General features: G+C 44.7%; 1 protein-coding gene across 8 annotated transcripts in view; it reads right to left on the bottom strand.

The window, feature by feature from the left end:
- The window catches only part of RGS12 (regulator of G protein signaling 12), a 147,993-nt gene that overhangs the window by 75,755 nt on the left and 46,736 nt on the right, over positions 1-25,502 (bottom strand). For all 8 annotated transcript variants that reach the window (XM_033213570.1, XM_033213578.1, XM_033213569.1 and 5 more), the window contains one exon: positions 22,434-22,550. In XM_033213570.1, coding sequence (XP_033069461.1) covers positions 22,434-22,550 — 117 coding nt within the window. The remainder of the gene's footprint in view (positions 1-22,433; positions 22,551-25,502) is intronic.

Genomic DNA, 25,502 nt, shown 5'->3' with positions numbered 1-25,502 from the left:
CATCCCCAGGGGTCTGTCCTGAGCTGGAAACCCAGGGTGGGCAGGCGGGCAGGGCTAGGTTGGAGGAGTTCACGGACAGGAGCTCTGGTTCCAGCCAGGGCAGTAGGGATGATGGGGGTGGCGAGGCAGAGGGCACTCTGGGTGGGGAGAAGCTGAGCTGGGCAGAGGTGAGGACCCACGTGGGCTATGTCCTGGGGCCAGGAGATGCCTGGCTAGCTGGAAAGTTCCAGTGAAGGCAAAGGGGCCTGTGGGTGACCCAGGGTCTCCAGGACCTGCCAAAGAGCTCCTCCTAAACTCTGGGCCTCCTAGCAGGCTCACCTGCTTCCCCAGGCCCCTCACCAGTTCCCACCCCCACCCCACACCAGTCTCTGCTGGAGGACACATCCCGTGATGCCCCAGCCTAACCACGGCCTCCTGAGCCTTCCAGTCATTCCTGGGACACAGCTCGACCTGGAGGGAACAGAAGCACTCTCTCCTAAAGGTTTCTGGACAGCAGAAAGGAGATGAGCGCAGAACACCCAAGCAACGGGACGGCCCTGGTGGCCCCGGCAGCAAGCCCTGCTGCCTCCTTCGTGGGGCGGGACCACCTCACTCTCAGCTAGGAGGGCGTGGGAGGCAGGAACTGGAGGAGCGCCTCTGCTGCCTGTCCCTGGGAGACACCTACAGAGCTCACAGATGTGATCACAGGCCCGGATTCTCTCCCTGCTCTTAACCCTAGAGGCCTCTGGGGGCCAAGCCAAAGGCCCAGGTATGGCTCCTCTATGGGCAGGGCCCTCAAATCTCCCCGAGCTGGGCTCTCCCATCCTCCTGCCCTCCACCCCGACCCTGTGTAACCAACTAGACAGCTGGCTGCTATACGCCAGTCTGACCCTTCACAGTCTGCCCCAGCACCTGCCCCAACCCCGCGCCTAACCACCACACAGCCTGGCGGTCCTGCCTCCCTCCCTTCCTTCCCCATCGCCCTTCTTGGATGCGTCATGGTGCTGCCCAGGTAGGCACCCCCCGGGGGAGGTCCCACCCCCACCTGGCCTGCAGCTGCTCACAGCCATCTCCACCTCGAGCACGCCCCATGCAACGGTGGCCCATGCAGCCCATCCAGGACCAGCTCAGCAAGGCAGGGAGGGGTCAACACTGAGCATGTTCCCACTGCCTCCCCAGAGCCAAAATAATGTCGGGCACATAGTAGGTGTTCAACAAACATTCACTCAATGAGAAGGCCCTGAAGCACTGAAGAATCCTATTACATGCCCGGAGTTCACAGGATCTTAAGGACAGTTCAGAAATTTTCCCTTATAATGGGTTTTAAAAGCAGACTGGTGTGTGAAAGACCAAGATAAGCAAAAATTTCTAAGTTAAATTCTGAAAATAGCAAAGTCACAAACCTAAGAGACAGGGTAAAAGGAGCTTATTCTGAGAGGCCTGTGAGGATCTCATTCCCACACAATATGACGTGTGACACGTCCCAGAGGTGAGTGGGAGACCAGGAAGAAGCCAACGTTATCAACCCAATAGCCAAGAAGGCTTAGGCCGGAGTCGGGGCTCCGTTGGTTCTTGCTGGGAATTACAGCTCTGGATGGGCAAGATCACAGGACAGGCCTCAAGACGGGATCAAGGCAACTCACTGGCGACAGATGCGAAAGCTCCTGTCACCTCCCTCCCTCCTTCCTCTCTCAAGCCCTGTCCTCCCTCCCCTCCTCTCACCTCCGTCCCTCCTCCCACCTGTCTCCCTCCTCTCTCCAGCCCCATCCTTCCTTCCTCCTCCCTCCCTCAAGCCCTGTCCTCCCTCCCTCCTCTCACCTATCTCCCTCCTCCCTCCAGCCCCATCCTCCCTCCTCCCTCCCTTAAGCCCTGTCCTTCCTCCCTCTTCTCACCTGTCTCCCTCCTCCCTCCAGACACCCTCTAAAGGGCCAAGAATAGGCACTGCCTGCTGTGCAGGTGACACCACGCACTCGACCCCACTCTGCCGCTGTAGCATGAAAACAGCAGATGGCACCTGCGGCCCAGGGAGACTCTATTTATGAGAACAGGTAGCGGGTCTGGCCAGGGACCGCGGTCTGCCATCCCTGGCCCTGAACACCCCCTCTCTGCCCAGTCACTGAGTCCAGGTCTCTCCCAGGCTCCAGCCCAGGCTCCTGGCTCCTACAGCTCCCAGGGAACCTGCAAATCACCATCACCTCATCCTCCTGTCGCCTGGGACACCCCTTCTGCTCCCCTGGAAAGCTGCAGCTCCCGCCCTGGGTGCAGGAGGCTCCATCCAGTGACCACCTGGATTCTGCCTCCCTTGCTTCTGCTACCTGGAGCCAGTTCATGCCCTCAGTTTCCATCCCACCCGGCTCAGAGACCAGCCTGCCCCTCGCCATTTCCGCTCATGCACCCAGGTCCCGGGCCCCATCTTGCTTTCAGGCCCACTTGCAAACCCTCATCCCAGACACTAACCCTGCCTGCTCTGGGCTGATGCCCTAGCCTTCCAAAAGGGCTGGAAAAAAATGCACATAATCAAGCTGCCATTTTTGTTATCAACTATAACACAAATTCAGAAGAGTACAAAACAGAAAAGCATGGCTTGGTGGTTTATCATAAAGTGAAGCCCACATTGCCCCCACCCCGTTCACAATGAAAAGCATAACAATGTTCTAGCTCTGCTTTATGATTCTACCACTGAAGCACATAACGTAAAACCATGGTTTTCAACAGTCTTGTCTGTGTTCAGATTTCTATAACTGGAATGACACAGGTGCATCCTCTTGCGTCTGCCATCTTTCTGTGATATTTATCCATGTTATTAAGACAGCCATAGTCCATTAGCTTCTACAGCCATCGAGCATTCCACTGCAGGAATAAATCACAGGCTATCTGTCCTTTCCACTGCTGGTGGGCAGTCAGGCTGCTTCCGTGTAGGCATCTTATGAATCCTGCTATTTTGAATTCTTGCACATGCTCTCGGTACACACGATGGAACTCTAGGAATTTGCCTGGAAACTTTCTCATAGGTGACTTTGGCTAGCACCCATAATAGAATGTCTACTCGAACCCCTCACCCACTGTGCATTTGAGCCATTGTCATTCTCACGGGCGTGCTGCGTTCTCAGGGTCCGCGGGCCTTTGTGGGTTAGCCGCACTGTCCTCCTGCTCTTCCTTCTAGAAATGGTATGTTTTGATGAATGCAGGTTCCTAATATTCATTTAATCAAAATCACCAGTGTTTGCCTTTACAGTGAGTGCCTTTTGTGCCTGTTTTAAAACCTTTTACCTCACAAAGATATATCTATAACTTTCTTTTGCCCTTCATAAGGAAAATTAGAAAATATCTGAGACAAATTAAAATGAAAACACAACATACCAAAGCTTATGGAACAGAGCAAGAATAGTACTAAGGGGGAAATTTATAGCCTTAAATGCTTACATAAAAAATAAAAAAGATCTCAAATCAACAATTTAATTTTACAACTTAAGAAACTAGGGGGAAAAAAAAAAAACTAAACCCAAAGCTAGAAGAAGAAAGGAAATAATGAAGATTAGAGCAGAGATCAATGAAATAGAGAAGAGAAAAACAAGAAAAAAAAACAATGAAACCTAGTTGGTTCTTTGAAAAGATCAAAAAAAGGGACAAATCTTTTGCTAAATGAACTAAGGAACAAAAGAGAAGACTCAAATTACTAAAATCAGAAATGAAAAAAGGGACATTACTACCAATTCTACAGACATAACAAGAATTATAGAGGAGTACTATGAACAACTCTACACCAATACATTGGATAACCTAGATGAAATGGAAAAATTCTTAGAAACACAAAACCTACCAAGACCAAATCATAAAGAAACAGAAAATCTCGCCAGGCGCAGGGGCTCAAGCCTGTAATCCCAGCACTTTGGGAGGCCAAGGCGGGCAGATTGCTTGAGCCCAGGAGTTAAAGACAGCATGGGCGACATAGTGAAACCCCAGCTCTACAAAAAATTTAAAAAGTAAGACTAGGTGCGGTGGCTCTTGACTGTAATCCCAGCACTTTGGGAGGCCAAGGTGGGCGGATCATCTGAGGTCAGGAGTTTGAGACCAGCCTGGTCAACATGACGAAACCCTATCTCTACTAAAAATACAAAAATTGGCAAGGCATAGTGGCACACGCCTGTAATCCCAGCTACTCTAGAGGCTGAGGCAGGAGAATCGCTTGAATCCAGGAGGCAGAGGTTGCAGTGAGCTGAGACTGCACCATTGCACTCCAGCCTGGGTAACAAGAGCAAAACTCCATCTCAAACAAAACAAAACGAAACAAAAAAACTAGCTGGGTGTGGTGGTACATACCTGTGGTCCCAGCTACTCAGGGGACTGAGGTGGGAGGATCACCTGAACCCAGGAGTTGGAGGTTGCAGTGAGCTGAGATTGTGCCACTGCACTCCAGCCTGGGAAAAAGAGTAAGACACTGCCTCAAAAAAAAAAAGAAAAAAAAAAAAAAGAACTAGAAAATCTGAATAGACCTATAACTAGTAAGCAAATTAATCAGTAATAAAGAAAAATCTCCTGACAGAGGAAAGCCCTGGACCTGATGGCTTAATTCTACCAAACATTTAAAGAACTAATACCAATCCTTCGCAAACTCTTTCTAAAAGAAGAAGGGGAGGAGGAGGGGGAGGAGGAGGAGGGGGAGGAGGAGGGGGGGAGGAGGAGGAGGAGGAGGGGGAGGAGAGGGGGAGGAGGAGGGGGGGGAGAGGGAGGGAAGGGGAGGGGGAGGGAAGGGGAGGGAAGGGGAGGGGGGGGAGGGGAGGGGGGAGGGGAGGGGGAGGGGGAGGGAAGGGGAGGGGGAGAAGGGGAAGGAGGAGGGGGAGGGGAGGGGGAGGGAAGGGGAGGGGGGAGGGGAGGAGGGGGAGGAGGATGCGGAGGAGGAGGGGGAGGAGGAAGGGGAGGGGAGGAGGGGGAGGAAGAAGGGGAGGAGGAGGGGGAGGAGGAAGGGGAGGAGGAGGGGGACAAGGAGGAGGTGGAGGAGGAATACTTCCTGTTCTATGACAGCATTACCCTGACATCAAGCCAGACAAAGACAATACAAGAAAACCAGAGACCAATATTCATGATGAATACTGATGTAAAAATCCTCAACCAAATACTAGCAAACTGAATTCAGTAGCATATTAAAAGGATTATATACCATCACCAAGTGGAATTTATTCCTAGAATGCAAGGGTAATTCAACATATGAAAATTCAATCATTGTAATACACCACATTCACAAAATTAAGAGGGAAAATCACATAATTAACTGATGCAAAAAAATTTCACAAAATTCAACACCCTTTCATGACTTTAAAAAAAACACTCAATAAACTAGAAATAGAAGGAAACTACCTCAACATACAAAAGGCATTAGTGAAAAATTAACAACAAACATCATATCTACTAGAGAATGACTGAAAGCTTTTCATCTAAGATCATGAACAAGGCATGAATACCCACTTTGACAATTCTTTTCAACGTAGTACTGTAAGTTCTAGCCAGAGCAATTAGGCAAAAAAAAGAAATGAAAGGCCCCCAAACTGGAAACAAACAAGTAAAATTATCTCTGTTCACAGATGGTAAGATATTTTATGTAGAAGATTCCACCAAAAAAAAAAAAAAACCCTATTAGAGCTAACAAATGAATTCTGCAAACAGGAGGACACGAAGTCAACACACAAAAATCCGTTGCATTTCTACACTGACAGTGAAAAATCTGAAAAGTAAATTATAAAAACAATTACATTAACAATAGTATAAAAAGAATACTGAGGAATTAACTGAACCAAAGAGGTGAAAGACTTGTACAATGAAAACTAGAAAACATTGCTGAAAGGAATAAAGACTTAAGTAAATATAACATATCCCATGTTGATGGATGGACAGACTTGATATAGTTAAGATGTCAATACTCCCCAAAACAATCTGCAGATTCAATGTAATCCCTACTGAAATCCCAATGACTTTTTACAGAAATAGAAAAAGCCATCCTAAAATTCACTTGGGATTTCAAGAGACCCTAAATAGCCCAAACAATCTTGAAAAAGAAGAACAAAGCTAGAGGACTTGAACTTCCTGATTTCAAAGCTACAGTAATCAAAACAGTGTGGCACTGGCATAAAGACATACACATAAGACCAATGGAATAGAAAAGAAAGCCCAGAAATAAACCCTTACATAAATAGTCAAATCATTTTTGACAAGGGTACCAAAACCATTCAATGGGAAAAGAAAGGATAATCTCTTCAATAAATGGTGCTGGGAAAAGGATATCCACATGCAAAAGAATAAAAACGGACCTTTACCTGACACCATATACAAAAGTTACTTCAAAATGGGTCAAAGACCTAAATAACACCTGAAACAATAAAACTTAGAAGAAAACAGGGTAAAAGCTTCAAGACACTGGATTTGGCAATGATTTCTTGGATATCAAAGGCACACACAACAAATGAAAAAACAGATAAATTGGACTTCATGAAAATTTAAGAATTTTGTACACCAAAGATAGTATCAACAGAGTAAAAAGGCAACCCACAGAGTGAGAAAACATTTGCAAATCATGTATCTGATACGGGGTTAATATCTGGAATACAGACAGAACTCCTAAAACTCAACAACAAAAACAAACAACCCGATTAAAAAATGGGTAAAGGACTTGAGTAGACATTTCTCCAAAGAAAATATGCAAATAGCCAAAAAGCACACGAAAAGATGCTCAGCATCACTAAACATTAGGGAAACACAAATCAAAAAAATGAGATACCACTTCATACTCATTAGCATGACTACTATCAAAAAAACAGAAAGCATTGTTGTCAAGGAGAAGCTAGAAACCTTGTGCACTGTCATTAGGAATATCCGTGGTACAGCCACTATGGAAAACAGTACGGTGGTTTCTCAAAAATTAAAAATAGGATTACCAAATGATACAGAAATTCCACTTTTGGGATATGCCCAAAAGAATGGGAAGCAGGAACTCAACAGGTATTTATACAACCATATTCATAGCAGTATTATTCACAATAGCTAAAACATAGAAGCAACACAAGTGTCTATCAACAGGTGAACAGATAAGCAAAATGTGAGTATATCCACCCAGTAGAATATTATTCAGCCTTGAAAAGGAAGGACGTTCTGACACGTGCTACAACAAGGATGACCCCTGAGAACATTATGCCAAGTGAAATAAGCCACTTACAAAAAGACAAATACTGTATGATTTCACTTAGAATAGTGAACACTATTCTAGTGATACCTAGAATAGTCCAAATCATAGAGATAGAAAGTAGAATGGTGGCTGCCAAGGCCTGGGGGTGGGGGGAATGGGGAATTAGTGTTTAATGGGTACAGAGTCTAACAAGACAAAAAAAACTTCTAGAGATGGATGGTGGTGATGGTTGCACATTATAAGTGAGTTTAATAACACTGAACTGCATACTTAAAAATGGTTAAAATAATAAATTTTGTTGTATGTATTTTACCACAATTAAAATAAATTGAAAAGCCAGGCGTGGTGGCTCATGCCTGTAATCCTAGCATTTTGGAAGGCCAAGGCAGGTGGATCACCTGAGCTCAGGAGTTTGAGACCATCCTGGACAACATGGTGAAACTCTGTCTCTACAAAAAATACAAAAATTATCTGGGCATGATGACTCACTCCTGTACTCCCAGCTACATGGGGGGCCGAGGCCAAAGGATCGCTTCAGCCCAGGAGGCAGAGGTTGCAGTGAGCCAAGATTGCACCACTGCACTCCAGTATGGGTGACAGAGCAAGAAGCTATCTAAAAAAAAAAAAAAAAAATTGTAAAAGATAATCTTGGCTACTCTTGGCCCTTTGTATTCCCATGAAGATTTTAGAATCATCTTCTTTAATCAAAAACCTATTGGCATTTTGATTAAAACTGCACTGAATATATAGGTCATTTTCTAAATGTATATACAATTGATTTTTGTATATTAACCATGTATCTAGCAACCTTGTTGAATTAATTAATTTTAATAACTGGGGCCGGGCGCAGTGGCTCAAGCCTGTAATCCCAGCACTTTGGGAGGCCGAGACGGGTGGATCACGAGGTCAGGAGATCGAGACCATCCTGGCTAATACGGTGAAACCTCGTCTCTACTAAAAAATACAAAAAACTAGCCGGGCGACATGGCGGGCGCCTGTAGTCCCAGCTACTTGGGAGGCTGAGGCAGGAGAATGGCGTAAACCCGGGGGGCGGAGCTTGCAGTGAGCTGAGATCTGGCCACTGCACTCCAGCTTGGGGGACAGAGCAAGACTTCGTCTCAAAAAAAATAAATAAAATAAAATTTTAATAACTGGTCTATAGATACTTTGGGATTTTCTTTTCTCTTCTTTTTCCTTTTCTTGGAGACAAGGTCTCACTTTGTCCCCCAGGCTAGAATGCAGTGGCACAAACACAGCTTACTGCAGCCTCGACCTCCCAGGCTCAGGCAATCCTCCCACCTCAGCCCCACAAGCAGCTGGGACTACGGGCACATACCACCACACCCAGATAACTTTTGTATTTTTTGTAGAGACAGGTCTTAGCCATGTTGCCCAGGCTGGTCTCAAACTCCTGAACTCAAATGATCTGCTCGCTTCAGCCTCCCAAAGTGCTGGGATTACAGGTGTGAGCCACTACTGGACTTTTGGATCTTCTGTTACAATCACATCATCTGAGAACAATAACATTTTCACTTCTTCTTTGCAAGCTTTTTAAACTTTTGTTGTTTTTACTTTCTTAGTACACTAACCAGGACTTCCGGTAACAATTTAAATTGAAATCTTTCTCTTGTTCCTGATTGCACAGGGAAAGCTTAATTATGATTCCAAAATTAATTATGATGCCATAGAGTTTTTTGATATCCTTATCAGATTAAGGAAATTCCTTTTAATTCTTTTAACTTTGTTTTACCATAAATGGATACTGAATTTTACCAAATGCCTTTCCTGCTTCTGTTGAGATAATACTTTTTTTTATTTATTCTGTTAATATAGTAAGTTAAATTGATTGATTTTCAAATATTAAAAAATACTGTGTCCTTGAAACAAATGTGTATGTTACCCTTTTTATAAATTGCTGGAATCACATTGCTAATGTTTTGTTTAGGATTCTCACACATGTTTACTGGCAAGCTTGGCCTATGATTTCCCTTTCTTATGTCTTTGTCAGATTTTTGATACCAAGGTTATGGTAGCCTCATAAAATGAGCTGGGAAATAATCTTTCTTTATTTTTTGTTAGTTTGTTGGTTTTCTGTTTCATTAACTGATGCTTTTACCTCTTATTATTGCCTAGCTTTGACGTCCTGTAATTCTGTTCTACAACTTTTTGTCTAACTTCTTGAGATGACGTTCTATTTTCCTTCATCTCTAGTATATGCGTTGAAAGCTGTGAACTCTCCTTTACACACAGTTTCAGCTACATCCCACAAGTTTAGATATGTAGTATTCTCATTGATGTTTGTTTCAAAATGCTTTCTAGCTTCCATTGTGATTGCGTCTGTGAACTCTGGATTATTTCGTAATGGACTGCTTACTTAGCAAACACATTTTGCTATTGGCTTACAGTGTACCTGCACTGTGGCAGGAAACAGTTTCTGCAGGACAGGCTTGAATATTTTTGAGATTTGTTTTACCGTCCAGCACATGTAATGCCCAGGCTCATCAGCTTTTGTAATGTTCCAAGGGCTTAGAAAGAATGCACTTACTGAGGCCGGGCGCGGTGGCTCAAGCCTGTAATCCCAGCACTTTGGGAGGCCGAGACGGGCGGATCACGAGGTCAGGAGATCGAGACCATCCTGGCTAACACGGTGAAACCCCGTCTCTACTAAAAAATACAAAAAAAAAAAAAAAAAACTAGCCGGGCGAGGTGGTGGGCGCCTGTAGTCCCAGCTACTCGGGAGGCTGAGGCAGGAGAATGCCGTAAACCCGGGAGGCGGAGCTTGCAGTGAGCTGAGATCCAGCCACTGCACTCCGGCCTGGGCAACAGAAAGTCCATTTGTGAGAGAGAATCATCAACACACCCAGTATCATTAAGTACCAACTAAGGGCAAAATGTGAACAGCAGGTGTCCCTGGCAGAATCTGATAAAGCCCTAATCCCCTACAACCAGAAGGCAGACATGGCAGAGCCCCATTCAGGACTTGTAAAGGTGGGCAGAGCCTCCAAGAAGTGGAATTCTCAGCTCCACCAGGCTTCCCATGTTGCAGGAGGAAAATCAGGTGTTCCTGGGGCAAGCTGGCTGGGCAGCCAGCAAGAGTATTGCTTAATTTACACAGTTTTAAAGAATCAAGGCCAAGGGCAGCAACCCCAATAAAGTCATGATCCTTTGTCCAATTTGAAAAATGTGAGCCATTTCTCAAACCTGGAAGCCACTGATTAAAGGAACGCAGAACAGAATTAGGCAGGTCCTTGTAACACCAAGGCAGGTGTCATCAATAGTCATTTCCCCAATCTTTCTCCACGGGGCTGTTGGCCACTTGCTTGGGAAGTGGTGCGTTCGGGAAAGGGGAATGCCCAGAGCTTTCTGGTTTCGTTGAACTTAGGGTAGGAATCGACACTATTTAGGCACCCAAGGCACTACCATGTTCTCCCTATAAAGAGGGGCGCATGGAAGCCAGGTTATGAAGGGAGTCCTGGCCCCAGTCTAGCTCACAACAGATCCACAGACCCACCCACGGTCATTTCCCTAGTTCCCAAATGTATACATGAAATGACCGGCAGAACCCTCACATGGGTTCCTTCACTCACTAGGTAAGAGCTGCTCAGCTGGAAAAGTCCAGGAGAAGCCCGTGGCACAGTCTCCTTCCCCAACCCAAACCAAGACGGTTGTGAAAAACAATGCCACATCAGGGAAGGAACAGCCCAGGCTGGTACCATCCTCAAAGACTTCAAAAACGGTAAAAGTGGTAGTCCCTGTCACACCCAAGTTAACTCACACCAGTCTGGTCCTACAAAGTTCAGATGGATCACAGTGATGACAGTGAGCTACTACAAACTTAACTGAGAAGAAGCGCCAATCACAGCTGCTGTGCCAGTTGTGTTACCTTTGCTAGAGTACAGTAACATCCCCCCAGGATGCAGCATGCACACACTGATCTAGGAATGCTTTCTTTTCCACTCCTATCAGAAAGATGAAACTCAGTTCACTCTCACATAGGATAGGCAGCAATGTATGCTTGTAGTCCTACCCCAGGCCTCATTAACCCTCCCACCCTCCAGCAAGGTAGTCCCAGAGGACCTGTATGATCTGGTTCAGCTCAGAACATCACAGTGGCTCATTATACCTTTAACATCAGGCTAACTGGAACAGATGAGCAAGAAGCAGCAAGTATGCCGGAGGCCTTAGCATGCCACATGCACTCTGGAGGGTGCGAGGCAGAACCTACAGAGACTCAGTGGCCTGCCCCATTGGCAAAGTTTTAGGAGTCAAACATCCCTTCCAAAGAAAGGGACAAATTATTTTAACTCACAACTCTTGTCTCTCAGACAGAAGCTAATGTCTGGTAGGCCTCTTTGGGTCTGTGAAAGTTGTCAGATTCAAAACGGAGTCACTATATTAAAAACTCTGATAAATAGAGCTAGGGAAGGTTAGGAAGGGAGGGTTCTCACAGACAAATGCCTGATAACAAGACTTATCACAACAGACTGGAAAACTATAACCTTGCACAAAGGCCAAACAACCTTATACACACACACAAATTACTTCTGCGAGGACATCTGCCTAGCAACTGCCTGTCCAGCCTCAGAATCATGCCACCCTTGTTATTGATCCTTGTAGCTAAGAAAAATTATCTCAAAATAATTTTGTAATCATATTCATTTTTCCTTAAGAAACCTTTATCTTCCATTACTTCCCTGAATATGCACATAGTTTACCATAACATTTATCCCATTGCAATGCCTATTCCTGAATAAATACCATTTTCTTTTGGAGAGTCTCCCTCCCTATTTGTTATTTAGGATGACATAACCGGTGTCAGAAGTGTGACGTGGAGAAGGATCACCTGTGGAAAGAATCATTGATCCTTAGAACTGGTATGCAGTACTCAATTAAGCCCTTTGAGCTCTCTGCTTCCATGGCTCACCTCTTCTGCCTTTAAAAGTCTTCTTTCAAACCAAGCCTCCCATTTTTTGTAAGAAGCTCTTTTTCACTTTATTTGGGATCTGAGTTAATAAAGGACCTTAATAAAGGACCTTGCATCTGTCTGGGATGATAAAAGACTTTTTGTCTCTTCTGGCAAGTCCCTTCTGGTATAAGGACCATGTCCCTCTGGTTACTACAGAATTTATATTCTGTCTGGTTCTGCACACCCGGTTTAATGTTCTGTTTGGACTGCATGCCTGGCTTAAAATTTCTGTGAACACACTTATTTTTTGTTTCATTTTGATTTGCTTACACACATCTGTATATGATTTGGCTCTTTTTTCTCTTGTTTGTTTCTGGCCATGATCTGAGAGCAAAACTAAAGATTCTAAATAATGGGTATGGGATGGCCAATTAACAAGGGCAGTCAGCACCATATAAGGCACCAGTCCAAACTCCCTGACAGGAATTACAGGATTTTTTTTTGCTCAAGAGATTAATAAGAAATGAAATGGGATTTTTAAACATTGAGGTACACCAGGTCTTCTGGGACTCTGGGCAGCTATACGGTGGTCCATTCTTGTGCGGTGATGGGCAAACCACATGAGGAAACATGCAGCACTGGATGGCCATTTTTCTAACTGTCTAAGCTTGTTAAAAACTGTAACTAACTACAGGGTTAACTCTCCATCTCTTTTTTCTGCCAACTTTGAATCTGATGAGTTTTCTGCCAGCATTAAGATAAACTCATTGCTTATGGAAACTAAGATTTTCTTTTAAGTGTTAAAGGGCTTTCAAACTAATGGCTTTATAAATTATTTCAAATCTATGGCAACCAACAATGCAGACACCTTTTGGAAATGTAAATTTAGGTTTGTCTAACAATTGCTTAGGGTGGTGAAAAAGTTAATTGCAAAATTGATATGGCCGGGCGCGGTGGCTCAAGCCTGTAATCCCAGCACTTTGGGAGGCCGAGACGGGCAGATCACGAGGTCAGGAGATCGAGACCATCCTGGCTAACACGGTGAAACCCCATCTCTACTAAAAAATACAAAAAAACTAGCTGGGTGAGGTGGCGGGCGCCTGTAGTCCCAGCTACTTGGGAGGCTGAGGCAGGAGAATGGCGTGAACCCGGGAGGCGGAGCTTGCAATGAGCTGAGATCCGGCCACTGCACTCCAGCCTGGGCGACAGAGCGAGACTCCGTCTCAAAAAAAAAAAAAAAAAAAGAAAGAAAAATTGATATTCTGGAAAAAAACTTTATAAATGTTTATATAAGCTAGGCTGTCAGATCAAACAGGTTAAAATCTTAAGCTCTAAGCAATACTATAAGGTATCTTTGTCTGACATAAAAATTATTTTGTCTGACACTTTAGAGCCAGAAAAGGCAAACAAACAAAAAGATTTGTTACAAATTCAAGGCAACTTGAAAATTCTGGGTTTTTTTTAATACAATTTAGCCAGGCCTAGCTAAAATGTAAACATCTGAATATTCAACCCTAAATTCATTTGAATCTGAAAAAAGGATTAAAAGGTTTTTAAAAGTCAAACTGCTATGAAAACTGCTTTATCTAAAATTCTGGTCCATAGCCTTCATGAATTACTTATCAGGGTAAACAGAACTTAGCCACGAATAAAAGTCCCATTTTGTCAAAAATATAATTTGATCCAACTATCTTTTATAAACCAGTGAATTTGTATTACTATCTTTTGCTGTTTCATGACCAAAATTCTAAAATGAAAGCCATAAGATCTTCATTTGTGTGTATATGCTTTTATGTATGTTTACACATATTATATGTTGTATCTACATGGTAAAATCTGGCATAGCCAGAAATCCCTTAAGAAATTCTATTCGGATTGGCTTAAACAAGAACTCATATAAAATATATAGTAATTAACCCAAATGCTTTTTAGTTCATGTGACTTAAATAAATCTTTTTTGTTTTTTTGAGATAGGTTCTTTCGGCCGGGCGCGGTGGCTCAAGCCTGTAATCCCAGCACTTTGGGAGGCCGAGACGGGCGGATCACGAGGTCAGGAGATCGAGACCATCCTGGCTAACACGGTGAAACCCCGTCTCTACTAAAAAATACAAAAAATTAGCCGGGCGAGGTGGCGGGCGCCTGTAGTCCCAGCTACTCGGGAGGCTGAGGCAGGAGAATGGCGTAAACCCGGGAGGCGGAGCTTGCAGTGAGCTGAGATCCGGCCACTGCACTCCAGCCTGGGCGGCAGAGCGAGACTCCGTCTCAAAAAAAAAAAAAAAAGAGATAGGTTCTTTCTCTGTCACCCAGGCTGGGGTGCATGCAGTGGTACAAACATGGATCACTGTGGCTTCAACCTCCTGGGCTCAAGTGATCCTTCCACCTCAGGCTCGTGATTAGCTGGGACTACAGGCGTGCACCATTATACCTGCCTAATTTTTTAATTTTTTGTACAGATGGGATCTTGCCATTGTTGCCCAGGCTGGTCTCCAACTCCTGGGCTCAAGCAATCCTCTTGCTTCAGCCTCCCAAAGTGCTGGGATTATAGGCATGTGCCACCGCACCCAGCTGATTTAAGTAAATCTTGGATAAATAAGTTGGTTTTAAATTTGTTGATAAAATAAAAATAGAAATGTCTTCAAAACTGTCAGCATACATTTTTGCCTGGTTTTACTGTTCAGACAGGATTATATTTATCTCTGCTAGACGTCTTAAGGTTATAAAAGTATGAATCCAGCCTAAAGACACAATTATCTTTATTTGTATAAATTTTTAATGACTAAGACTAACATTGTTAGTTTAATAAAAATTGCTGTATCTTCTGTATTACCAGCAAAATACCCCTCTATTTACGTTTCTTGGGTAAAAACCTGATATTCATAGGCTATACAAATGGTGAAAAGGGAAATAACTTGAAATGAAGACTCGTTTTTTCTAATATCTCAGTTTTCATAAGTAACCTAGGTATAATTATTAAAAATAAATAAATTAGGTAAATGTAGATGGGAAAGTGCTTATAAAAAACTGCCAGGTAATCTGAAATCTTAAAGTTATGCTATGTTAAATTAAATGATAGATACTCATAAAATGTCTAAGTCATTTCCATATAAGATAAAGTACTAAAACATAAATTGCTGAACACAAATGTATGTTTGTTCTTGGCTTATTAAATTTTAGAGAAGGACTAAATATTTTTGCCTGTTAATACACAAAGTAATTATGTTATGGGAAAACATGTTTCCAAAAATTATAAAATGGTTCTCATCTATAAAATACTGATATGTGACTGGCAGTTTAAAAGTTTCTTGCTTCCAAGGTTTTCACTAAAAATTAGTTACTAAGAGTTAAAATTCTAATATATGTGTGTGTATATATATATATATATGTATATATAATACATTCTAATATGTATATTCTAATATGTATGTGTGTATATATATGCATATATAATACATTCTAATATGTATATTCTAATATGTGTGTGTGTGTGTATATATAGATCAGTATACAAAGTATACCAAAAGTAACATACGTTTCTGAAGAGAAAAAGTATAAGAGAGGAATAAAAATGTATTCTTTATTGAGAAAAAAGAGTAATTTTGTCTAGTTTGGAGATTATTTAAAATTTGTTTCAAAATATGGGTTTAGAAAGAAAAGAGAAAGAAATCACTAAGTAGGAAAGAGAGAGATGTGAAGAAAGTTATAGGTATGTAGACGTATTTTAGTAAGGAAGGTTAAAAACAAAAGTGAATAATTTTGTATGAGAAAGACTCCTGTGTGGTAAATTTTTGTCCTAAAGTAAAATGTCTGTTTTTTTTAAGAAAGAGGAAGTACAGAACAAAGCAGAAAGGCTTAAGGACGTCATCGAAGGCCTATACAGGTCATAAAAGGTCTGTGAAGGGTGAATTTATGAAATAAATTTTATATGATTAAGTTGGTTATAATTAGAAGAAAATTATAATTCTTTCTAAAGCCCAAGTTTTAATATTAAAAATACACTAATACAAAGCAAAAAACATATTTGCTTATGTTAGAACAACAGGATTTTCTTGAAGTATTGATCAGCTATTAGTAAAACTGCAGGACATTTTGATTTTCAATTCTGAAATATGTTTATAAAACAAGCTTCTGAACTGCAGCTTTTTTCTATTTTAGTCTCCATCTGATTTCCCTCGTTTCAGGTTAGAAATGCTGTCTTCATTTAGAATGGCAATTTCATTTCTCCAGGTAGAGTCTTCCTCTCGATGTGAATCTGAGAAGCTCGGCTTTGACTTGGCCTTGCTGCGCGTGACTTGCAGGCCACATATCACTGCCTTCCGCTCTCTCCCCTTGAGAAGCTGCAGGGGCTTGCTTGGCTGGGCAAGGACTCTTTCCTTCAACTTTTTTGTCAGCTCCTATAACTTTTTTCTCCAGTTTTAACTCTGTTACTATGGTCTGACGTACTGTTTTCCACCTGTATAACTCGATTCTGTACATTCGGCTTTTCTAGATGTGTATGAACTGTGCCATGGAAGCAGAAAACTTCCTATGCTGTGACTTAGAGCCATGTACTGCCCTGCTCAAGGTACTAACTGTCACATTTATACTCCTCCATACTATGGTGCGCGCTCATAACCTTGGACACACTCTTTCTATGTCTCATTAAATTCAAGTACTTTTCATCAGGTTCTACTTCCAGGCAAACCAAATGGGCTTCCCATGAGGAGAGGCAATCACACCACAGGAGGTTTTCCTTTACCTTTTTGGTAACTGGCCTACAAAACAAAGATTTTATGTTTTATCAAGATAATTTCCTGTGCTGTCTTTAATAAGTTTTTTTATTTTTTAGGAAAACTGAGCTTTGAGTGGGTTGTTTGTTTACATTCATGGAACTCCCTGTGTTGCTTTTGAAGTCCTTCTTATTCAGGTTAAATGAATGACTATTATCTAATAGTGACCTGTGCTCCTGTTTTGATCACGTGTTTTAAATCTTTTGGTATCTTCGATGGGCTTCTCCAAGATACAAATTCTAAATTAAATCTTTTTGACCCATAATTAGCTTTAGTATTTTCCAGTCAAGCCCCTGGAGAGCCTCAAAGGACGTATCTCTAATCTTATAAAGCCAGTAAATTGTTAGGCTTATCTGGTAAATTGTATAAAAAACACTAAAATGATACGTGACGCTAGACCTTCCTTCAGTCACGTTTATGGGTGTGTTTTTATAGGAATGTTCCAAAATTGTATTTAGAAATCTAATACGCCATAACTCTGGTTATCATGTTGTATGCTACAGAAACAGCCAGATTTCCTTGTCAATTGCCAATTATAATGAACTTATACCAGATTTTAAACCATGGCTATTCTGTTTTTCTTATCCATTGTTATTGCTTTGATTTTTCTCTCTAAAAGTATTTGCAATCAGATTTCATGGAAAAGACTCTAAGAAGTACTCTTAAATACAGGTTTCTAATAACTTTAAGATCGCAGACTAAATGAAAATTCTTCAGAACTCTAATAAGGAAACAGACGAATTTGTGAAACTACTTATCAAGAGCAAGCAGAACAAAAATTAATTACATGAGATTAAATAACTGATGAGATGATTTTATGACTTCTATTTGAAACATTGTTGGTTCTTTACTTAAATGTTTGTTTTCCAGATCTAAGGATGTTTTCTCTTTTTTTTTTGGAGATAGAGTCTCGCTCTGTCGCCCAGGCTGGAGTGCAGTGGTGCAATCTCGGCTCACTACAAGCTCTGCCTCCCGGGTTCACACCATTCTCCTGCCTCAGCCTCCCAGGTAGCTGGGACTACAAGTGCCCGCCACCATGCCCGGCTAATATTTGTATTTTTAGTAGAGACGGGGTTTCACCGTGTTAGCCAGGATGGTCTCGATCTCCGGACCTCGTGACTGCCTGCCTTGGCCTCCCAAAGTATTGGGATTACAGGTGTGAGCCACCGCGCCCGTCCAGGATGTTTTCTTTCTTAAACTGTCTATAACTTACAGCAATTTGGTAAAGTATACTTCTGTGAAAACTAAAAACATTTGCTTTTTCTCCCTACTCAATCCCTCCAAAATCTGGAAACTGTTCACAAGTATTCTTATGGCAACATGGTTATTTACAACAACAACAACAACAACAACAAATCTGTTCCCTCTTTATAGCAGGATACAACAGAAACCACTGGTTTTATTCCCAACGCCTTGTCTGGAATCTCAAATTTGAGAATGTGCATAGAACACCCTGCTTCAAGGGTTCAGCCTTACAGCGGGTGAGTAAAAACTGTCACTTCCTGTCAGGCCAGAAACCTTAAGACTGTAGGAAAAATCTATAGTCTGCTTTGGTTTGGTCTTCCCAGCCTCAGGAGGTTGCTAAAATCGGAGTGATTTTTTTCTTTCTTTTTTTTTTTTTTTTTTTTTGAGGCGGAGTCTCGCTCTGTCGCCCAGGCTGGAGTGCAGTGGCCGGATCTCAGCTCACTGCAAGCTCCGCCTCCCGGGTTTACGCCATTCTCCTGCCTCAGCCTCCCGAGTAGCTGGGACTACAGGCGCCCGCCACCTCGCCCGGCTAGTTTTTGTATTTTTAGTAGAGACGGGGTTTCACTGTATTAGCCAGGAGGGTCTCGATCTCCTGACCTCGTGATCTGCCCGTCTCGGCCTCCCAAAGTGCTGGGATTACAGGCTTGAGCCACCGCGCCCGGCCCGGAGTGATTTTTTTCTTGTGTGATCAAAGTAGAGAGAAGAAGCCATGTTTCTGAAGAAAAGCTGCAATACTCCTGTTATCAGATGGGAGCCCTGTGCACTGTTTCCAAGCTCCCCAATTCTTCCAACTTCCTCCCATCCAACTTTCTTCCATAGAATTATTAAAAGCAGAGAACTACTCTATTCCTGAAGCCCTATAAGCTGAAACTAAATGAATTTTAAGGGACAAATCTCATTCCTGATGCATGGGACACACCAAGAGTTCACCAAACCACTGATGCCACAACCAGAGACGCTTAGACCACAAGACAGGACTAGAAGCTGACAGCTTCATGCTGTGGGCAGCTTCTCCCAAGGCACTGGAATAAGACTCCATTTTATAATGAGACATTTACCCCTCTTAATGCCTACCTTTTTGACTCAGCACAATAATGGTGTAATCAAAATTTCACAATCAGTAGCTTCTGCTGGGAACTAGATAGAACCCTAAGAGATCCTTGAGTCCACCTAGTGGGTGACTTTGGCAACATCTCTAATACAACTGGTGCTCACTGCGCTTTAATCCAACTCAGTCATGGGACACTAGATGACAAAGTTGGTCTTCATTGTCTGTTGCATAAAGAAGGAAACGTCTGTGCTATTGCTGATATTACATGCTAAACCTGGTAAAATTCTTCTGGGAAAATTAAGGCCCATATACCCAAAATAAGAAAACGGGTGTGGGCATGGTGGCTCATGCCTGTAATCTCAGCAGAGGTGGGAAGATAGCTTGAGCCCAGGAGTTCAAGATCTGTCTGGGCAACATGAGAAACCCCATTCTCCACAAAAAGGAAAAAATACATACACACCAAAAAAGGAAACAGGCCATATATTATATAAAGTCTCACCCAATTTTCCATGGTCATTTGATTTATTCAACTGGTTGTCTTTAAGCCTATGTTCATGACTCAAAATATTATGCAACCTGGGATTGTCATATTATTATTAATTTCACTCTGCATCTTCCCTTTTTAAATTTTTTATCTGTTGCTTAAGTCTCTGCAGAAGTACAACTCCTAATAGAATAATGTTGGCCCAGCGTGTTGAGATGATGCCAACATCCATGGAACAGACAAAACCATACTTAACAGTGGACTCAGGTAGACTGCACCTGAGGGCCACTCCCTCCACACCTCCCTGGTTGCTCAAATGTGGATAACTGAGCTCTGACACTGACTCCTGGTCACCAGTCACTTCCTGCTGATGTGGAACCAGACCACACCAAACTGGGACAGCTCCATGCCAGCACCAAGGGGCAATCAAAGCCTGACTGCAGGTCAGCTATGCTTTTGGAGAAAGATCTCAATTAAAAGGGGGAAATGTGAAAGTTATCAGAATGAAAATGGAGTCACTTGTATTAAAAACCCTAACAAAGTGTTATAGAGCCAGAGAAGGCCACGAAGGGAGAGTTCTCATGCTCATAGACCTGATAACAAATCCATCACAAAAGACTGCAAAACCACAACCTTGCACACAGCCCATCTCAGCCTCACATACAAAAATATTCCTCTGAAGACATCTGTCCCGCAACTGCCTGTCCAACCTTGGACTGGTACCACCCTTGTAAGGCAATTATCTCAAAACAATCCTGTGACCCTCCTCATTTTTCCTTTAAAAACTGCTGTCTTCCTTGACCTCCCTGAATATTCATAGTTTACTACCACATGCATATTCTCATTGCAATGCCTACTCCCAAACATTAATAAATATCATTTTCTTATGGAGAGCCTTCCTCCGTGTTATTCAGGACGATGGGCTCAAGAGGCAGACCACCCCTCACTTGGGAAGGCTGCTCAGATCCCTCTCCCAGGAGTCATGGAAGGTGGCCAGCAGCGAGCAGGGCCCACACAGAAATGTGCAGGCAGCCCTGCCACCTGGGCCGTCCTCCTTGGCCCCAGTAAGAGAGTTACAGCCAGGAAGTTTAAGGTGTGGGGCAAAGACAGCAGGGATCACACGCCATGTGGAAAGCAGCAGGGCCCTGGTGGAGAGGGAACATCCACTGGGGACACCCAGTGATTAGACAGTGGAGCTGTCTACCAGGAGCGTGGCACTGACCCTGGCATGGGGCACGCCCAACAGCAATCCACCATGAAATAGAAGTTTGAATCCAGCAGGGAAGGGGCAGGTTGCGCAGAGCACGTGGCCCAGACCCACATATCATTCACCAGGGTACCAGCACAGCTCTGTCAGCCCATACCTAGGGCCACATTGTGAGTTCCTCATGACCAACAGAAAAGGAGGAAAATGAAAAGGACTCGTGCACAGATGGTCAGCTCAGCACGGCAGTATGAGCCAAAAATGGTCCCAGGGTCCTCAGCCTCAAGCTAGGCCCTGCCTTAGGTAGCACACACACCTTCTGTGTCTTCATCAGCAGCAAGGGCACCCCATTGCAGCTGATTCTGATTGCTGCCCGCCCAGATACACCATGCTAGCCCTGACCTGCCCTTCGAGTTCCCCAGAGAGACCAAGGCTAAACAGGCCATCCAAGGGCAGATTCCTATTTGCAGCCACAACGTGCCAATCCTCAGGACCCCTGCCATCCCTGAAGCCACCTATTCTCCTGGAAGAGCAGGAGCTGGAGCAGTCAGTGTGGATGGAGCCTGGCCACACTGCTCACGCAGATCCTTCCCAGCTAAGAACACTCTTGCCCATCCCACATGCGCTGAAGGAGACATGTACAAGAATGCTGTAAGGGTAGATTCTCTCCCACTCCCACTGAGTGTCTATTGATAGTGGAAGGCATCAATCATCGTCGTATACTCATAGCAGAATGCCATATAGCAAGTAAAAGGACTGGACTAAAACTCCAAGAGTAAATCTTGAAAATATGATACAATGTTCTAGAATAAGACATTAATAAGAAGACATAGAATACAGATGCACCTGTAGGACATTTTAAAACACGTCAAATGAGACAGTCAAAGGATCAGTGGTTGTCAGTGTTCAAGGGGAGGGTGCAGGGTAAACAGGTGGGGCACAGAGGATCTCCAGGGCGGTGGCTTTTTCGGTGATACACAATGGTGGGCGCATGGCATGGGACATTTGCCCAAAGCCACAGAGAGGACAGCACAGGCGGGCACCCTCGTGTGAGCTGTGGACCTGAGCTAATAATCATATGTCCACCCTGGCCTGTCAACTGTAACAAACACCCACACCAATGCAGGACATAATGATCCTGACGGCACATTTTTAACAAGTGGGTGGGGGCACAGAATTCTCTGTACTTTCTGTAAACCTAAAACTGCTATAAAAAATAAAATCTTTTCATTGTTCTTTACAAAAGAAGCACAGAGAGAAGAGCCACACAAAATGACACTTACCCATGTCTGTGGATCACGCCCCCTCTTTAAGGGGGCAATGACAGGCCCCACCTGGTAGAGTGTTTGTGGGGATTAAACCAGTTCATTTCTAGAAGTGTTCACTGGAGTCTGGCACACAGAAGAGCACCCCAGAAAGCCCGGTGACAGCTCAGACACATCACAGGGTAGAAAGGTCCCCAAACATGCGTGGGATGCTGTCCCTCGGAAAACAGGGGTTACCACTACAGACGGGGAGGGGAGGAGACCACAGGGACTCAAAAAAGAGCCAGACGTATCTGCAAGGTGGATTTGCATTTTTTAAAACTTGAAGGAGAAAAGAAGAAAAATGAAAATTAAATTACCTCAAGATCATCAAGGGAGCGAGTGATACTGAATCTCTTGGATCTCCCAAACGATCTCCGAGCAGACGTGCGTTGAGAAGGCTGAGTGAGTCCAATTCCCCGCCCAAATTTTGAGCCCTAAACACAAAGAAAAAAGGCATCAGGTTATTCTTTTGGAAAGAGATGTTTAGTCTTGTCCAACGCATGGCACAGCAGAAAATCAAGGAATACCGTGGAACAAAGACTTTTAAAAAAGAGAGATTTAAAAGTCATCCCAGGGTAAATCTTATGTTAGGTATATTTTATACAAGAAAAACATGCAAAATTGAAAAAAAAAAAAAAAAAGAGGCATCACAGGATCATCAAGTATTTGCTCTGCCAACTGTGTGCCGCTGACGAAGCCTCCACCTCTGTAAACACAGAACAGGATGGCAGCAGCCCACCCCCAAGGCTGTTACCCAGATCAAATGAAATCACGTGCAAGGGTGCTTGGAAAGTGGACACAGTACTTTAAGAGTAAAGATGATTAGTATGAAGGCAGGTTTTCAGCAAATTCGTGCTTTTTCATAATTTTATAAGCACTTTAGGAAATGAAAGAATCCCTAAGCATTCAGCTGGTGTCTAAAGACCCAACCAACTCCGGCTCAGGAAATAACTGGCTATTAAAACATCCTGTCTGTCTTCCTCCAGGAAATGACCAGAATTAATTCAATTCGACAAACATCTATGTTGTGCCTATCATTATGCTAGACACTTCCCCAAATGAGAAACTGGCTCCAGCAAATCAGTCACCACCACCTCCTAAAAACAAAAAGCATCACAGCTGGGAGCTCTGCTTTCCTGAGGACTTGGAATCCTAAGTGACCAATTTCACGCTTGAAGGAAGGGAACCTGTTTATGTCAAGATTTCGAGGCTCTGCAGCCACTTTTGGCTCTCCACCTGCATAAGAGTCTTGTAGAAAACCTTGCAGCAATTCCTTGTAAGGCCCTGGGGAAACCTGCAGCATGCCTGCACCTTCCTGGAAGCAGATGGAGCACGCCTCCCTCCCGCTGCTCTCCCCTCTCTCCCTGCCCACTGCGCTGACACACCCCACACAGCCCATCATGTCCTCAGACCCATTCCCGCCTGGGTCTCCCTGCCCTGGGCCGCTCCTCCTCAATTGAAAAGTCCTTCCTTCCCTACCCACTGTCATGGCCCAGCCCCACACCACCCCACACCTCCATCCTCCACCCTTCCTTCCGTCCACACTCCCATCTCTCCACCCTCCCCTCTGCCCACACCCCCATCTCTCCACCCTTGTCCCTGCCCACACCACCATCTCTCCACCCTCCCCTCCGCCCTCACCCCTAAGGACGGGCAGAGGGGCGGCACTATCCTCTTGGCAGGTGAGAGGTGCAGCACCCAGGGGCCGTGGCTGCCGGGAACACGCGAGGACGCTCGGGACGGACACCACCACTGGGCCCCCGCCAGGCCGGGAGGAGGCTCTAAGGCTGTCATCCTGAAAGTGGCGATGCCCAGCAGAGGGCAGCCAGCAGGCATAGGCCTAGAAGCACAGCGGCCAGGCGCCAGATGGACCGGTCAGCACAGGTATCAAGCACACACCAAGTTGAGTTACCACAGTTGCCAGCTCACTCCAAGGCACTAGTGGCACAACTGCTTGTTCTCAAACTAAGGAGCAGGCCCCCATGCACGCTGCACCTCCGAGGCTGGAGAATGCACTGCACTGGCCTGCACCTGCCTGCCTGCTGCTCCCACGGGGCTCAGCTCAGGCTCCCGCAGGCTCCTGCCTTCTGTAACTCAGCCTGTAAGACACTCCTTGGAGGGAACCTGTGGTCCCATTTGGACACAGATGTGGCTTCCTGGTGTCTCTGCTCCCAATGGCAGGCACCTTGGGCGTCCTGCCACAGAGGGCTCTTCTGTGGTGACTGATAAATTGCCACCCCCACTCTCTCCTGCTTAGGCCGGCATCCGTGTCCATGCTCTGGGTTCACACCCTCCTCTCACCCCTCCGGCTCACATTCTCTCTGAAGCATGCATTTCTTTGGTCACCTTTTGGATTCCTTGCTAGCAAGTTAATGAATCTGACAGATTCTTGAGAAAAATTTGGCTAAGAAATTTATTTTCCAAAAAATGTACCCACAGCTGACCCAAGCTGTAACATGTACCTGGAACCCAGCAATCCCCTTGCAGACCCACGACCTGGTACACATCTGGCCTCCCCGCTGGTAGTCCTGTTCCCATGCCCGCCCCATGCTAGCCAGGCTTGGTGCCCTCAGAGGCTCCCGTGTGGCACCCTGTGCTGCTGGCAGGGGCTCCCCTGGGCACCCACCTCGTGGTCTTTGTGCATGTTCTTCCCTCCCCTGACCCTCAACCCAAACAACCCCTCTTGTAAGAGACCTTTAAGCCCCCATCTAAGTTAGACTCCCCAGCGCCCTCTCTCCAAGCCTTTGCTCTTTTCCCTCCCACCAATGACACTGCTGTCAACCATGAGGCATCTCCCCTAGGGGACTGCCATGGGACGACAGCAGCAAAGCCCTTCGCTTCGTTTGATGCTGTCTGAAAACTTGCTGCCCAGCACAGCGCCCGGCTCCTGGCAGGTGTGCGGCCCCAGCAGAGGGGAGGCCTGAGAAGGTGCTCAGCAGTGCTCATGAGACACACGACACGGAGGCCACAACACGGGGGACTGACTGCCCAACAACGGGGAGCGCAGGGCACCCGTATGGCATGCGGACGTGTGTTACAGCAACAGCAGTAACGGGAAACGTTCAGTCCGCTGCTAAAGCAATGAGTGACTTTGTTCTCATTACAGATTTGCTATTCTGTATTTTCTGCTCTCGGGAAGGGTGGGGAATGAACCCATGGCTTTAAGGCTGTCATAATCAAAATAAGTCACTTGTGTTAAAAACCCTAACAAACAGAGCTGGGAAGGGCCATGAAGGGAGAGCTCGCACATTAGTATGCCTGGGAATAACAAATCCATCACAAAGACTGCACAAACCACAGCCGTGCACACAGGACATCACAGCCTCACTCAGAACACACTGTGAGGACATCTGCCCAGCAACCACCCGCCCACCTTCTGCCTGATA

The sequence above is a fragment of the Trachypithecus francoisi genome, unplaced genomic scaffold (assembly GCF_009764315.1).
Source record: "Trachypithecus francoisi isolate TF-2019V2 unplaced genomic scaffold, Tfra_2.0 Lachesis_group1, whole genome shotgun sequence".
In the NCBI taxonomy this organism is placed as follows: domain Eukaryota; kingdom Metazoa; phylum Chordata; class Mammalia; order Primates; family Cercopithecidae; genus Trachypithecus; species Trachypithecus francoisi.
Note: the sequence above shows the minus strand (reverse complement) of the source record. Positions and strands in the feature narration are given on the sequence as shown.